Source organism: Nycticebus coucang, chromosome 13 (assembly GCF_027406575.1).
Source record: "Nycticebus coucang isolate mNycCou1 chromosome 13, mNycCou1.pri, whole genome shotgun sequence".
Lineage (NCBI taxonomy): Eukaryota > Metazoa > Chordata > Mammalia > Primates > Lorisidae > Nycticebus > Nycticebus coucang.
This window is the reverse complement of record NC_069792.1, coordinates 41,382,470-41,397,689: the sequence shown is the minus strand read 5'-3', so window position 1 is coordinate 41,397,689 and position 15,220 is coordinate 41,382,470. Positions and strand designations below refer to the sequence as shown.

The window sequence follows — 15,220 nt, the reverse complement described above, 5'->3', positions numbered from 1 at the left end:
TACATTTGAGCAGAAGGAAATAGATGGAAAAAAAACAAGAAAAACTGTATAAAGGCTGTATGGTGACAATGGGACATTAGAGAAGGGGGGCAGGGATATTAGAGTAGTTGCAATTTGGTGGCGATAAGGAAATACTCACTAAAAAGATAACATTTGAGAGAATACCTGAAAGAAGTGAGGAATGAATCTTGTACACATTATCTAGGGGGAAAGTGGTCCAGGCAGAAGGGTTGAGAGCAGGAGTGCTCCTGCATCACCTGGCATGTTGAATGAACAGTTAGAAAGCCACAGGGGTGGAGGGGATCACACTGGGCTCCACAGGCCACTGTAAGTACAGTAGAACCTCTGTAAGTTGACCACTTAAGGGACTGCAACAAACTAGTCAACATACAGTTCCTTACAACATAAGGAACAAGGCCTACCACTACTTAACATGTGGGACACTTCTGTTCTATAATACTTAGGTCAATTTAAGGAGGTGGTCAGCATAGGGAGGTGGTCAACTATGGAGGTTCCACTGTGTTTTGCTTTTATTCCGAGTGATGAGAGAACATTGAGGAATGACATGATCTGATTAACATTTTAGCAAGATCCCTCTGGCTGTGAGATTAGGTAGAAATTAAAACAGGGGGCCTACTTATGAAGCTATTACAATAACTCAAGTAAGTGAAAGATGATGGTGAGCGAGATTGAACAAAATAAATACTGATTATTCATTTTCTTCTTTATACTCTCCTGAGTTTTCCAAATTTCTACAGTGATTGTCTAATCTAAAAGGTAGGGAAAAGGTTTTGAAGAAGCTGAATGTTTGTGAAATACCTACTGTCCTCAATATTTTCATTGTATTTATCATAATATATGGAATTCTTAGTAGGATCTCAACACAGCAGAGTACTGTCTGCTTTAGTCTATGCAGACTCTGAATATAACACTTTTAACTAAGAAACAAAATCATTGTTGAGTTTTTGGTTTTTTTATATAAAAGAAAATTAAATTCTTCCCTTTAGAAACTGCAAAGAATATGCATGATTTGGCAATAAGACTGTAGCAAACAATGGCCAAAGATGAATCGTCCATTCTACTCCTCTTTTGCATGGTCGCTCTGAAATATAATGTTATCAGCTATAGTCATTGTTGCTTATCACCTCACATTATTTTTAGCCATGTATTCTCTATGGTCTACTCTCCCTTCCACATAAATTTGAGACCCGCTTTTCACATACTGATATGCCATATCGCTGAGGCCCAGCCGAAATATTGATATTCCGTACCATGCCATGTTGTCTTTTGACGGACATCACCCATTTGGTATACGTCACTGTTCCCTGATAGCCACATCTCATTTGTTGCTAGAGAGAATATTGTGACTGGAGTTTTTCCTTCCACCTGTCTCATGGCAGGGTCCTGACCCACTCTCCCAAGTAAGTACACACGATTCAGGTGTCTTTCAAGAACCAAACTGATAATTATTTTGGACTTATGTCTTACAAACTGATGAAGTCCCTCAAAGACAGATATTTGAAACATGGCTTCTGTTTTCTTTTCTTACGATCTAATCTTCAGTCTCTTCTGCCAGGAAAGGTGGGCACTTTCTCAAAGGTGGTGTACCCACCCACGAGCGTACTAGAACTGGGAGGAAACCGTGGAGTTCTCTGCACTAGTGAAAGGGAAGGGGCACACACCTACACAGCACCACCTCCCAACCCCATGCAGGCCCACACGTGGGACTCGAGTCCTTCATTCCTTCCTTCCTCCCTCTCTTCCATTGTTGAGCTTTTGGTAACTCAGAGTTTATATTATCAACTAAGCAGTGCATTCTTTTTTTCTCTTTTTTTTTTTGCTTTTAAATGTAGGAAAAAATGAGTATCAAGTTATAACTTAACTGCCTTCTTTGCCCTTGCCAACTTTCTGAGTTTAAACATGTACCTGCTAAATATTTCACAATCATGTAATTTTTAACTATTACTTGTATTTTAACCAAGCATCATAAAAAATGTGGAAGGACTTCATGTACCTTTTGAATATTTTTATTGCTTTTATGATATGTATTTGACCGTTCTTAACCTTCGAATATTTCAGACACAATCCCTCCTTTGTGACTGTGATTAGTTCAGGTTCAAGATCTCCAGGCATTTGGCCAGGAGATTTCACTGGATAAAATCTGCTTAATTAAATTAACAACATATTAGTGGAGCACCTATTCCTTCCAAGGAATAGTGCTACAAGAAGATGAAAAGTGTTCTTCTAGATATATCTTAGTCATGCTAACAGTGGTAGTGCTTTACAGTCTTTCTAGTGTGTTGGCTATAAATCCTTGCCTACTTTTTAAATTTCACTAAGTTCTATTTCATTTAGTAAATACTTACATCTCTCTTCCTATGTGATGGAAATATAGTCCTGGATGGAAATCCAAAGGTGATTTTTTTCCTGGCTCCTAAAGAACGCATGACAAACACATTAAAGTAACATGATCTTTTAATATAGCAAATGTATAGCAAGAAACTAAAGCCCGTAATACACCTCCTGCAACTTCATAATAATCTGCTGAAGTGAGTCTCTTTTCTTTCACTACAAAGAGTTAACCATTTCTTTTCCTTGACTGGTTCTTATACACCAAATATTTCCAGGAATTAGTCCTAGATAGAAAGCTGATGGATTCTGTATATTTTGTTCTATTTTCTTATGCAGACTATGTTGTAAATGTTTGTAGTTTAGAAATTAGTGCTCTGTCTCTGGGGAGTTACAGGAAAAGACTCACCATTTCTATAATCAATCATGAAAATATTTATAATCAAATTGGCTCATAAGAATTTTAGATTTCATTTTCATTGGAGGAGTTATATAAGTGCACAGTCATCTAAGGATGGCCATCTCCTGAAGAGGCCTCATCACATATTTCCTGAACAACTGCCTCCTAAATTATTTCCTGTGAGTGATCTTGCGTGTGTGTGTGTGTGCGTGCGTGTGTGCACGGCTGTTTGTATGTGTGTGTCTGGTGGGGGTGGAGGGAAGAAGTCTTTCATTGCCTATAGAATAAAATCTCCAACTGTGCTATCAGCTTGACTTCTTCCTTCCTTTCTTTTCTCCTTCCTTTGTCTGAAAGACATAAGGTCATAAAAGGGGGTATGTAGATAGTAGCAGCCCAGGCAAAGTCAGAGCCTGAACACAGTGAGCCCAACTATGTGGGTGGCAGGTTATGCAGATGGCAGCAGCACAGGGAGATGATGGGAGCCTGGAGGAATGGGGGTGGGAGGGAGGATGGTTGTAGAGGACACCAAGAGCCAATAGCCAGACGACCTCTGAGCAAGATGATTTGTAGCTGGGGAACCGGACCCTCGGGTGATTCATCCGCAGGTGCTCCTTGAGGAGCTGAGGCCATGGCGATCCTTAGGCACGCAGTCATTATCTAATACTCCCCTCACCAGTCTTGTGCTGTGTCAATACAAGGCTACTGCGGCGGTTGCTCGGGGCTACCCTGCAATCAAGGTTAGCCTGCCTCCTGCAAGCTTGTACTTCTAATCCGCATCACGTCTGGTTCCTTCCTGCTGCGATCAAGTCCAGGGCCATAGGGGCCACTAGTGGCTGTGACAGATGGTAGGTGGAAGATTCTTTACATACAGGAAGATAAACTACATGAGTACGTATCTTTATAATAAAGCAGCCAGCTTTCTCACTGATGGAGAAAAAAATTACATTAATGGAAAAGTAGAAAACTAAAATAAGCCCTGTAGTATTTACTGGAATTGGAGATACCAGTGTGAACTAGTAGTCTGTACATATAGCAATAAATACAGTTGGAGAAATGTGTGAATATTTATAGATAAGTCAGTAGATGGACACAAGTAGTATGTACATACACGCACATACTGTCTAGCTCTGCCCACTGAGAAGACCTGGGTATCAGAAGCATTAGATCTTGGTTTTTAAATGTCATTCTTCATTAAAAGGAACCAGGGCTCTATGGAGAAATGACTGGTTTTAGCTAGGATTGGTGAAACATAGATCCAATCTGAAATGCTTTGTTGTGCCACAGAGTAAAAAAGTAGTCAAAAAGGAGTGCAGACAGGTGAGAACTTAAAGCAACAGAACATTTACTAGACAAATCTGGGAAATATGAACATCAAAATAAATTGTGATAAAAGATATATTTATTTTTTATTTTTAAATTTCAGTAAGTAATAAATGCTCAAAATAAGATAGCAACCCATGAGTTCATACCAACATAAATAAATATATACAGCCAAGCATAGTGGCTCATGCCTGTAATCCTAGCACTTTGGGAGGATGAGATGCGTGGATTGCTTGAGCTCAAGACCAGCCTGAGCCAGAGTAAGACCCTGTCACTATAAAAATGGAAAAACTAGCCTAGTCTTGTGGTGGGCACCTATAGTCCCAATTACTGGAGAGGCTGAGGCAAGAGGATGGCGTGAGCCCAAGAATTTGAGGTTGCTGTAAGCTATGACACCCATACCCACGGCGACAGAGACTCCATCTTTAAAAAATAAAATACAGGTAGAGAAGAAAGTTTTTAATTGCAATGGAATGTCAATTGATGGCTGCAGAAAAAATGATGGAAATACAAAAATTATAATTTGGCAATCATAGTAATAACTAATTCAGCCAAGAAACCTAAATGTGTACCAAAACTAGTATGTGAAGGTTTGATGAGTAATGAAGTATTTACATAGTTTCAAACACCTCCTTGCAAAACATGTTATTGATTAAAAGGGAGAAAGGAGGCCAGGAGCGGGGGCTGACTCCTGTAATCCTAGCACTCTGGGAGGCCAAGGAGGGTGGATCACTTGAGCTCACAGGATCAAAACCAACCTGAGCAAGAGTGAGACCCCTCCTCCCCCATATACGCTAGCTCACACCTATAATCCCAGCACTTGGGGGGCTGAAGTGGGTAAACTGCCCAATCTCACAGGTCAGAGACCAGCCTGAGCCAGAACGAGACCCTATCTCTAAAAAAAATAGCCAGGCCTTGTGGCTGGCGCCTGTAGTCCCAGCTACTCTGGAGGCTGAGGCAAGAGAATCGCTTAAGCCCAGGAGTTTGAGGTTGCTGTGAGCTGTGACGCCACAGCACTCTACCAAGAGCAATAAAGTGAGACTCTGTCTCAAAAAAACAACAACAAAAAAAAAAAGTGGGAGGAGAAAGGAGTAAATTTATACTTGACAAACCTGGCAGGTATCATTTTAAGCAGTGATCAAATGATTTGTTCTTTTACCTCACCTGTCCCCATTTGGAGAGGACTTGGGGCGTCAAGGGTCACAGCCAGCACCAGTTTGTAGTCACGCGAGTGAGCCACTTTTTTTTTTTTGAGTCTCACTTTGTCATTTTCTCAACCTTGGTAGAGTGCTGTGTTGTCACAGCTCACAGCAACCTCAAACTCCAGGGCTGGCGATTCTCTTGCCTTAGCTTCCCAAGTAACTGGACTACAGGCTCCCGCCACAACGCCCGGCTATTTTTATAGATGGGGTCTCGCTCTGGCTCAGGCTGATCTGAACTCTTGAGCTAAGGCGTCCACCCGCCTCGGGCTCCCACAGTGCTGGGGTTACAGGCGTGAGCCCCGCGCCCCGCCAAGTAACCACTGTGGAGGCAGACCGCCAGCCCACCCAAGCCTTTAGCTAGCTGCAGCCTCAGCCAACATCTGACTGGAACCTCCCGAAAGCCCATCGGCCAGAACCATTCAGCCAACTTTTCTTCGAAGATTATAGATGTGGATCTTTCCAGCTGCATCCCAGAAACCTCCCGGAGGTGCGGCAGCGCCTCCTTCCGGCAGCGTGGGCAGAGCCCAGCGGAAGTTAGCGCCTGAGAGCGGATTAGAGACTGAAGGTCCCCACGGCTCAGTGACTTACAGGAACGTCCGCTGTTTTCCGTGCAAGTACGCACCTCTAGAAGTCAAATCTTGGGTTCCCAAAGCCTCTAGCTCCCTTTAATCGAGAACAAGTCCGCAGCCCTTTCTAAGGGAAGAGATGCTAAAGAGACTGATGTCCCGCGGGAGGTGAAACTGGCTCAGGAGGCGGGGCTTCGCTCTGCTCACCGCACCTTGCTGGGTGGAACAGAGTTGGCTCTGTGGGAGGGACTACGTCATGTGGGTGGGAACCCATTCAGTGGGCGGGATTACGCTCGGTGGGTGGTGCTTCTCTGTTTACGACGTGCCCTGTGGGAGGGGCTCCGCTTAATGCGAGGAACCACGGCCAGTGAGCGGAATCCTTACTGGCTACCCATTCCCGGAACTTCCTGGTTCTTCTGTGTGCAGATGACATCACCGGGACTCTAGGAAGTTGCACGCGGAGATCAGGCGTCTGGTGAGAGATTAATAAAGAAATTTTCCCGCGGGCTGGCGTGAAATTTACTGGGATTGGGGCGGGATTGGACCGGCCTCGTGCAGCTGTAGCTCCGAGGCTGGATTCTGTCGCTCTCTGCCTCCTGCAGCCGTACGGGGCAGCAGTTCGAAACCCTGGGACCTGTTGGGCCTTTCTTTCTTGGCAGGGTCCCCAGTTTTTGGCTGTCTTTCAAGATCACGGTTTCCTGTTTTAGGTTACATAGAATTTCCTAATCCCCCACCCCAACCACGGTATTATCTTCTCCAGGTATCTTGCTCATGTCCCCAAGTTCAGTAGACCTCTCCCTCTTGTGTCCCCACTTGTATGTTATCTGTAACACCTATCGCGTGTCCATGTTCCATATGTATGTTATTTATAGTATAGTATATGTAATACATATTATACCTGTCGGGCCTATTTGTGTATGTTCTGTATATGTCACATGTGTGTCTCTTGTATGTGTATATATACATACATTTATTAGTTGTGTCTCACAACTGACATATAGTAATTGATTAATAAATACTAGATGAGTGATTGGTTTTTGATTACTATCAAGAGGATTTTAGGTTACTTAATTTGGGGAGTTTTATCGTGTATTTATTGTAGTAATCATGTTTTAAGTAGGAGTACTATTGGGTTTCGAACACGTTGCTGCCTCTGTTAAGTAGTTTCCTGAGGAAGTTTCCTTAAGTAGTTTACTTAAGGAAGATGAAAATTTCGGTAAAGAGATACTGTGTGAGCTAAGAATGTGCAAGGTGTCTTCCAAGAACAACTAGTAGTCTAGGTTGGCTAATGCAGTGTATATAAAAAGGTGGCCAGAGGTGTGTTTGAAATTTAGGCTAGATTGAGGCTAACCGGAATATGCCGGGCCAAGGCATATTGCTACTTAGGCACTGGGAACAGCCATTGAAGGTTTTTAATGTCGAGAAGGTTAGTCACATGGCATTGTGCCAGATGGCCAGTTGTGTAGACGGTTTAAGCCAGGGGTTGGCAAACTTTTTGTAAAAGGCCAGATAGTAAATATCTTAGGCTTCATGGATCATAGTTGTGCCAGGAAAGCATCCATAGACAATACATAATTGAGTCGACATAGCTGTATTTCAATTAAACTTTAGTTACAAAGACAGTTCCTGGCTTGATTGGTCCATGGGCATAGTTTTGACAACCCATGGTCAATCACATGGACCTAAGGACTGGAGCAGTAACCCTGTCCTGAACTAGGCAATACTACCAAATTTTTATATTGCTTTTTTATTTATGTCAGGTATTAGCTTTGATCTAGTCTGCCTGGCTTTAAGACCTGGCATCCTCCAGTTTATGTGATGTTGGGCAAACTAACTTCTCTTTGCATCAGTTTTTAGATGTAAAATGGGAATAAAAGTACTTCCCATAAAGGTTGCTCTGAGTAGTAAATTAGTTAAAATATATGAAATGTTAGCATAGTGCTTGTACATACAGTAAAAGCTCAATGAATGTTAATTATTAGTATTTTAAAATTTTTTACATGCATTATTAAAGACAGATTTAAGAGATGTTTCTAAGGTAGAATTTACCAGCTTACTGCATATCTGGGTACAGAGGGAAGAAAATACCCAAGGTTTCAAGGCAAGAGCCATTCACCTGGAGGTGATATGGAAGTCATAAAGTAATTTAAGTGGCTGAGCTCACACCTGTAATCCTGGCACTCTGAGAGTCTGCAGCAGAGGAATGCTTGAGGTCAGGTGTTCTAGACCAGCCTGAGCAAGAGTGAGACCCATCTCTACTAAAAAATAAAGAAATTAGTTGGGAGTTGTGGCAGGCACCTGTAGTTCCCTGTACTGGGGAGGCTTAGGCAGGAGGATCACTTGAGCTCAGGAGTTTGAGGTTGCAGTGAGCTATGATGACATTATTGTACTCTATCCCAGGCAACAGAGCAAGACTCTGTCTCCTGTGGGCCAGGTACTGAGGATGCAGAAAATTAGATACATGCTCTGCATCCTAAGAGCAAGAGATCTAGTAGGGATGAAAGACATGGAAATAATTTAATTCTTTCAGCAACTTTTAACCCTTTGACTTAAGAGTGCTCAGAAATGAAACATGCCAATTGAGGTGTGCAAGGATTGCAATAACCATTGCAACACTGAGTACGCTACTGGACGCTCTAGGGTTTCTTATCAAAATAATTCACCCAAGTTGGTTCCAGTTTCAATGTTTTATATTTATTATTTATTAAAAATATGCAAAAAAGATATGAAATTATAAAGCTTTGCTGTATCAGTAAAAATTTAATAATTTTTTTATGTAACTCAAAAGTACAGTTAAATGCATAATCCACCATTATGTTGTATGCATTGATACTGTGTTTCACTTCATTTTTTTATGTTTTGTGCAGACAACATATGTCTGGTGGGCATTTTGCCATATGCCTGTTGGATAGCTATACTTTGATGGAAAATGTCTTTCTGGGAGACAGAATGTGTTGGTATCAGAAACAGTTCTTCCTACAGAGTTGTACAGTATGATTAACCAAATGTGCTAAAAAGAGCTGGGAGACTTTTAAAATTGATAATTTGTTATGAATATTGGCTTTTATTCCTGATATATTAGCATCAAAATCATGTATTTTTAGATTCAAATTGTCTTCTCTCCATTGAAGTAGCCAAGGATTGACTTCTTTTAAAATCGAAATAGGTTCTACACTTTTATTTTCCAAATCAGATTCTGAGGTACTTGACAGTTTACATTTTTTGTGAGAAGTATTTTTAAAGTTGCCTCCATATCCAAATTCTCCAACAACAATTGAGTCTTCTGAACTTGACTCTTCAAATTTATCTTACCCCATATTTATGTATACTCCCACAAGAATCCACTATTTGTACAAATTATTTCAGGCATAATTGAAAAATATTGAGAAGAAGCATATGATGCTTACAGACCCAGTAACATCTATCCTCAAATTTTTGTTTGCAAAGTCAACAATGCCTACAGGCGTCTTTCACACCAAAGGAACTTCTTGTATTGACCGCCTAAAGGCGTGGTTCATACCAAACATCTGGTTTGAATTGAACTCAGTTTACAGTAAAAAGGTTAAAATAATCAGGAGTATGACAGAATTTCTTAGACACAATTGGTACCTTTACTTTAAAAACTTAAAATGATGTTCATGATGTGGGGAATTTGACTGAATTTATTTTCTTCATTTCCTAGACAATGGCCAAGAACAAATTACGAGGGCAGAAGTCCAGGAATGTATTTCATATAGCCAGCCAAAAAAACTTCAAGGCTAAAAATAAAGCAAAACCAGTTACCACTAACCTTAAGAAGGTAAGTATTTTAAAGTACTTTTGACTTCAGCATTTTCAAGCAAAGTACAGTTGTAAGCTACTGTATATATTATTTTTTAAAATGGTTCTTTGTGGCCAGACTTGGGGACTCGCCCATGTAATACTAGCACTCTGGGAGGCCCACAGATTGCTTGAGCTCAGGTGTTTGAGACCAGCCTGAGCAAGAGGGAGACCTTGTCTCTACTAAAAATAGAAAAAACTTCCCCAACATTGTGACAGGCACCTGTAGTCCCAGCTACTAGGGAGGCTATAGCAAGAGGATTGCTTAAGCCCAAGAGTCAGAGGTAGCTATATGAGCACTCTACTGGAGGGGCAGAATAAGACTCTGTCTCAAAAAAAAAAAGGGTTCTTGCCTTCCTACAAAGGCAAGATAATTTTAAATATTTGCTTAAAAAAAAAGAAAGATAAACATGTTTTCTTGAATTCAAATGTAAGAAAAAAGCATTTTAAGTGCATATATATATAAGGCTTTGTATAATATCCTGATAGCTTCCTTAGAGCATAAAAATCATTAAAAACCATGGTGTCAGAAACATTTCTTATCTCTGAACTCATATACATCCTAGAGCATATACATCCATTCTTTTTTCTCCTAATTGTTATCTGAGGATATCTGAAACTCAAATAAAATCCAACTTGTGGCCCACCATGCAGATTATTTGAGGCCTGTTTTGCTTATGCAGGCGTCCTCAAACTTTTTAAACAGAGGGCCAATTCATTGTCCCTCAGACTGTTGGAGGGCCGGACTATAGTTTAAAAAAAAAAAAAAAACTATGAACAAATTCCTATGCACACTGCATGTATCTTATTTTGAAGTAAAAAACAAAAACGGGAACAAATACAATTCACACTGCTTCATGTGGCAGGCGGGCCGCAGTTTAAGGCCCCCTGTGCTTATCTGTGGTGTCAAGTATCACAAAGTATGCTGCAGGGACCTTTTTTGCTTGTCAGTGTTGTTAATGTTTGTGTTTTCATTTTACAATGTGAAGCAGGAGAAAAGAAAAAAGGCTGGACGCCCCTGCAAGAGAAACTTATTTCACAACACGGAAAATTTGAAAAGGGCGTTGTTTATATTTCAAATACTTGGGAAATTTTTTCATCAAATTAAGTAGATTCTTTTAAGAAAATACTTTAGGAGAATGTTTCCAAGTTTCAGTAGTAGGTAGAGTCAGCTCTTCAGGACTCAGTAATTATCGTAATGGTCCATAGAATGTACCAAACATTTTATCTGCAGCTTTCATGAGCTATAGTTATGCAGTTTTATAATTTTGTAAATGCAAAAAACAAAATAAAGCTGGATAATGTGATGTGGGTTTGACAATGACTATTCTACATAGGCTTGTCATCATAGATGACCCTGAAGCCAAGACCAGAATTGCAAGGAGTGATGCAAAGAGCTGGGAAGTGTTTGGATTAGTGTTGGGATCAGTGTGTGCAAGGCAGAGATGATACCAAGTACATAGGCTCTGATAGGGAAAAGCTTGTTGAGGAAGATCATTTTTGTTTGAATAGGAGGTACTAGAACTTTACATGTGTTAATAAGTAGATCTAAGAAAGACTTGTGGGTGAGCAGCATAAAGTGCAAAGGAGCTGGTAGTTTTGCAGGAGAAACTGTTTGGTAGCAGGAATCAAAAACAAGACCATTATTCCAACCTCTTACACTCAGAAGCTGACCTGAGGGAAGCTGTCCTCAGGCAACTTCCATTAAAACAAAAAGGTCAAGGGAGGGGGGAGGATGAACGGAGGGAGGGTGATTGGTGGGATTACACCTGCGGTGCATCTTACAAGGGTACCTGTGAAACTTAGTAAATGTAGAATATAATTGTCTTAACACAATAACTAAGAAAATGCCAGGAAGGCTATGTTAACCAGTGTGATGAAAATGTGTCAAACTGTTTATAAAACCAGTGTATGGTGCCCCCATGATCGCATTAATGTACACAGCTATGATTTAATATTAATTAAAAAAAAAGTCAAGGAACGACTCAGAGTTGTACTGTTATTAAGAGAAGGCATGAAAATTTCATCTAGGTTTCTTGTTGTATTGATAAAGGATGATAGCACCATAACCTAGAAAAATCATGGTCACTTGCTGTTTCTTCACAGGAGGGGTTCCCCATAGCAAGCAATTTTGCAAGTGAATTTCCAGCAGGTAGCAGCTGGGCGTCCTCTAGTTTAATTCAAATCTGACACTCTGTACCTGGAGATGGCACTAGACCTCATAGGTTGAGGGTTCAGTCCCCACAATACTGCCCCATCCTTGTCATGCCAGTTGTAAGCCCCAGGGTTTTTCCTCTGACCCCCATAACCTCCTTCTTGGGTTTGCTAGAGTAGTTCACAGAACCCAGGAAAACACTGCTTTCTTTTACTGGTTTATCATATTGTAAAGGATGTAACAAAGGACACAGATGTAACAGCCAGATGGAAGAAATGCCTAGGACAAGGGGTATATATGGGAAGGAGCATGGCACTTACTTGCCTTCTCTGGGCATGCTACCCTGCCTCCATGTGTTCAGCTACCCAGAAACTCTCCAAACCCTGTTATTTTGGAGTTTTATGGAGGCTTCATTATGTAGGCATGAAAGTCTCATTCGCCATCATTGATCAACTTAACCCTAGTCTGTCTCCTCTTCCCCTCCCCAAGTTAAAAGTTTCAACCCCACTCACCCCTTCTGGTGACCAGCCCCTATCCTGAAGCTATTTAATATTTAAAGACCGCTCATCACCAGCCATCTCATTAGCTTTCAAAAAACATTCTTAACCCTCTGGAGATTATGACAGGAGATGGGGATGAAGATCAAATACATATGTATGTGCAAGTGTCACTTTATCACAGTCACATATTTTGGCCTTCTAATATCCACATAAATCTTATTTTTAAAAAATTTAAGCTACATAGCCACATAAATCTTATTTTAAAAAACCCAAACCCTAATGATAATTAATGACATGGTGGGGCATGGGGAAAGGGGAGACCAGACAGAGAAGGAGAGAGGGGGTTAGGGAAAAGAAAAGAAGAAAAAAAAAAAAAAAAGAAAAGAAAATAGTGACTAATTCTCACATAAATTGGATTTAATTTTGACCAAAGTACATTACTTAAACATTAATTTTTAATTCAACTTGTTAATATGTTGTTCAGGATATTGCATCCTCATTTAAAATATATTTGTAATTTCCCCTTTATAATAATGTATTTTCTCCAATTTTATTATCAGGTGTATCCAGATTAAGTAGAATGATTTTGAAGTATTTCTTCTTTTTCCATTGTCTGTAAGATTTGGCATGATCTGTTTTTTGAAATTATCTTTTACTTTTATTTATAAATATTAGTTGTCTATTTTTTGAGACTTTGGAAAAAAAAAAATAAGTTTACTGATGACTCCATACTGAACCTCAGAGTCATTCTATAATAGACATACTCTCATCTGACAATGTGAATGTTACTTTCTTTGCAATAATGTTTAATATTTCAATGCAGCAATCGTCTGATTTCTTTTCTGAATGTATTTATCTTTGTTCGTTCTTTACAAGGTTTTTGTTTCTAGTCCTTATCTTAAACGTTGTTATTAAATTTTAAGCCTTTAAGGCAAAAAGTGGAAACCTAATAAACACATGTATATGTAAAAAGAAAATAAATAAAAAGCCAAAACCTCGTCTAAAATTTCTCAGTAGGACTTATGAATTTTAGTATGAATTATACCCAATTTGTTTAAGTTTTTAATTTTAATAAGATTAATGATTGAGAGTATAGATTAATTATTTTTTCTTTTTTAAAAGATAAATATTATGAATGATGAAAAAGTTAACAGAGTGAATAAAGCTTTTGTAAACATACAAAAGGAACTTGCACACTTCTCAAAAGGCCTTTCTCTTGAACCTGTGCAGAAAGAATTGGTAAGTAGAGATCATTTGCTTTTTTATGGCTTATAAATTAAGAGTTAAATTAATTAAACTCCCAAATTTTCTAAGCCTTTAAGTGTAATTTTTAGCACTTGGCTCTACATTAGATATAGCATGTTCAGTCTAAAACATTAAGTCTGAATATAAGAACTTATTTTTGTACTTCCAAAGGTATGACTGAAGAAATTAAATTGGATAATAGATTGTGTACAGGTCATTTTTGTTTGCTGTTATCTAAATTTTTAAATATAACACTTTCTCCCTTCAGATTCCTCAGCGGCGTCATGAAAGTGAAACAGTTAATGTTGATGAAGCTACAAGATTAATGGCTCTGTTGTAATACAGTGGTGATGCATCTAATTCCCCAAAAAGACCAATAAATTAAATGTTTTATACAACTTTATTTTTAAAAATCTTGTTAATGTACAGGCATTGGCACATTTTAAAAACAAACTACATAAACAGATCTTTCCTGTAATCTAGGAAAATGGAATGTCAGAAGTCAACAAAATGTGATAAACTTAAAGTGCTAGAACAGAAGGCACTTCACAAACTCTGTTCACTGAAACAGTCATATATCCTCATTTACATCCTTCACTTTATAAGTGGCAGTGAATGTCTGTTTGGACTGAAAGACATATAAGAATACAATTTCATGGCAGTAAAAACATAAGACAAATGATGAGCCCTTTGCTAACTTATTTTGTTTTTGCTAACCTACACTTTCTTCTCATAAGAGAAAAAAACAACAGAAGAATTAAGAATTGGAAGAAAAGTTGAAATCTCAGAATGTAATTACTTGGGGATATGTGGATATTAAATCACTTTTCCTGTAAAGTAGTCAGAGCCCTATATTTTTATTCTAGGCCCAGGGGCTCATGTCACTTTCAGGAGTGGAAAGGGCTAATGGGCCAGTAGTTGAGAAGTTTATTCAGTGTGAGAAATATCCCCAAATGGATTCCTTTCCTTCAAAATGCAGGCAAAGAGCCAGATCCAGTGGCTCATGCCTGTAATCCTAGCACTCTGGGAGGCCAAGGCAGGTGGATTGCTGAGCTCACAGGTTCGAGACCAGCCTGAGCAAGAGTATCCATTTTTATGGTTAAAGTTTTGTGAAGTAAAAAAGTATTAGGGAAGAACACTTCAGAATCAGTGAACTAACAAGGTGTTACATTCCTTATTTTAAATACTTAGGTTATTAAGAAGTCTAAAATGTTACACAGTTAGAGGTAGATAACAGTCCCAGGTTTCCATGGAATCTAATAATTTAGTATCTGAACATCAAACAGATCACAAACTCCTTCATTGTCATCTAAATTAAAGTTGTAGTCATCTGCCGGGGTAGGAGAAAGCCTTAAAAGAGGGAACACTACAAATAAAACATAAATGCAATGTTAGAGTTAGTCGCTACATGTGACAAATGATACCATAAAATGCACTTAAGTATATCAAATTGTTTGCTATGTGACATGTATTTTTTTAAGTATAAGAAAATGATCGGATTAATGATTTGTATAATGTATATTTTAAAAGAATGTACAATTTATACATTAAGTCTTGGTATTACCTTAAGATAGAGATTAAAATTTTTATTGGCTGAATTCGTCACTACAATAAACACTGATGAAAGTATTTTGTTTACCACTTTGAGAACAGAAGGGTGAACT

At 39.1% G+C, this 15,220-nt stretch overlaps 2 protein-coding genes and 1 pseudogene across 3 annotated transcripts in view; 1 reads left to right on the top strand and 2 right to left on the bottom strand.

Moving 5' to 3' along the window:
• Positions 1-1,078: 1,078 nt before the first annotated feature.
• LOC128563612 (single-stranded DNA-binding protein, mitochondrial-like) lies at positions 1,079-1,527 on the bottom strand (annotated as a pseudogene).
• A 4,645-nt stretch (positions 1,528-6,172) lies between these two features.
• RBIS (ribosomal biogenesis factor) lies at positions 6,173-13,954 on the top strand. The gene is made up of 4 exons (XM_053559024.1): positions 6,173-6,312; positions 9,520-9,636; positions 13,434-13,550; positions 13,825-13,954. Exons 2-4 carry the CDS (start codon positions 9,523-9,525, stop codon positions 13,894-13,896), a joined length of 303 nt encoding a protein of 100 aa, XP_053414999.1. The 5' UTR covers positions 6,173-6,312; positions 9,520-9,522; the 3' UTR covers positions 13,897-13,954.
• Positions 13,941-15,220, bottom strand: part of E2F5 (E2F transcription factor 5) — a 33,139-nt gene continuing 31,859 nt past the window's right edge. For both annotated transcript variants that reach the window (XM_053559019.1, XM_053559018.1), the window contains exon 8: positions 13,941-14,922. In XM_053559019.1, the coding sequence (XP_053414994.1) occupies positions 14,813-14,922 (110 nt within the window). In that variant the 3' untranslated portion in view covers positions 13,941-14,812. The remainder of the gene's footprint in view (positions 14,923-15,220) is intronic.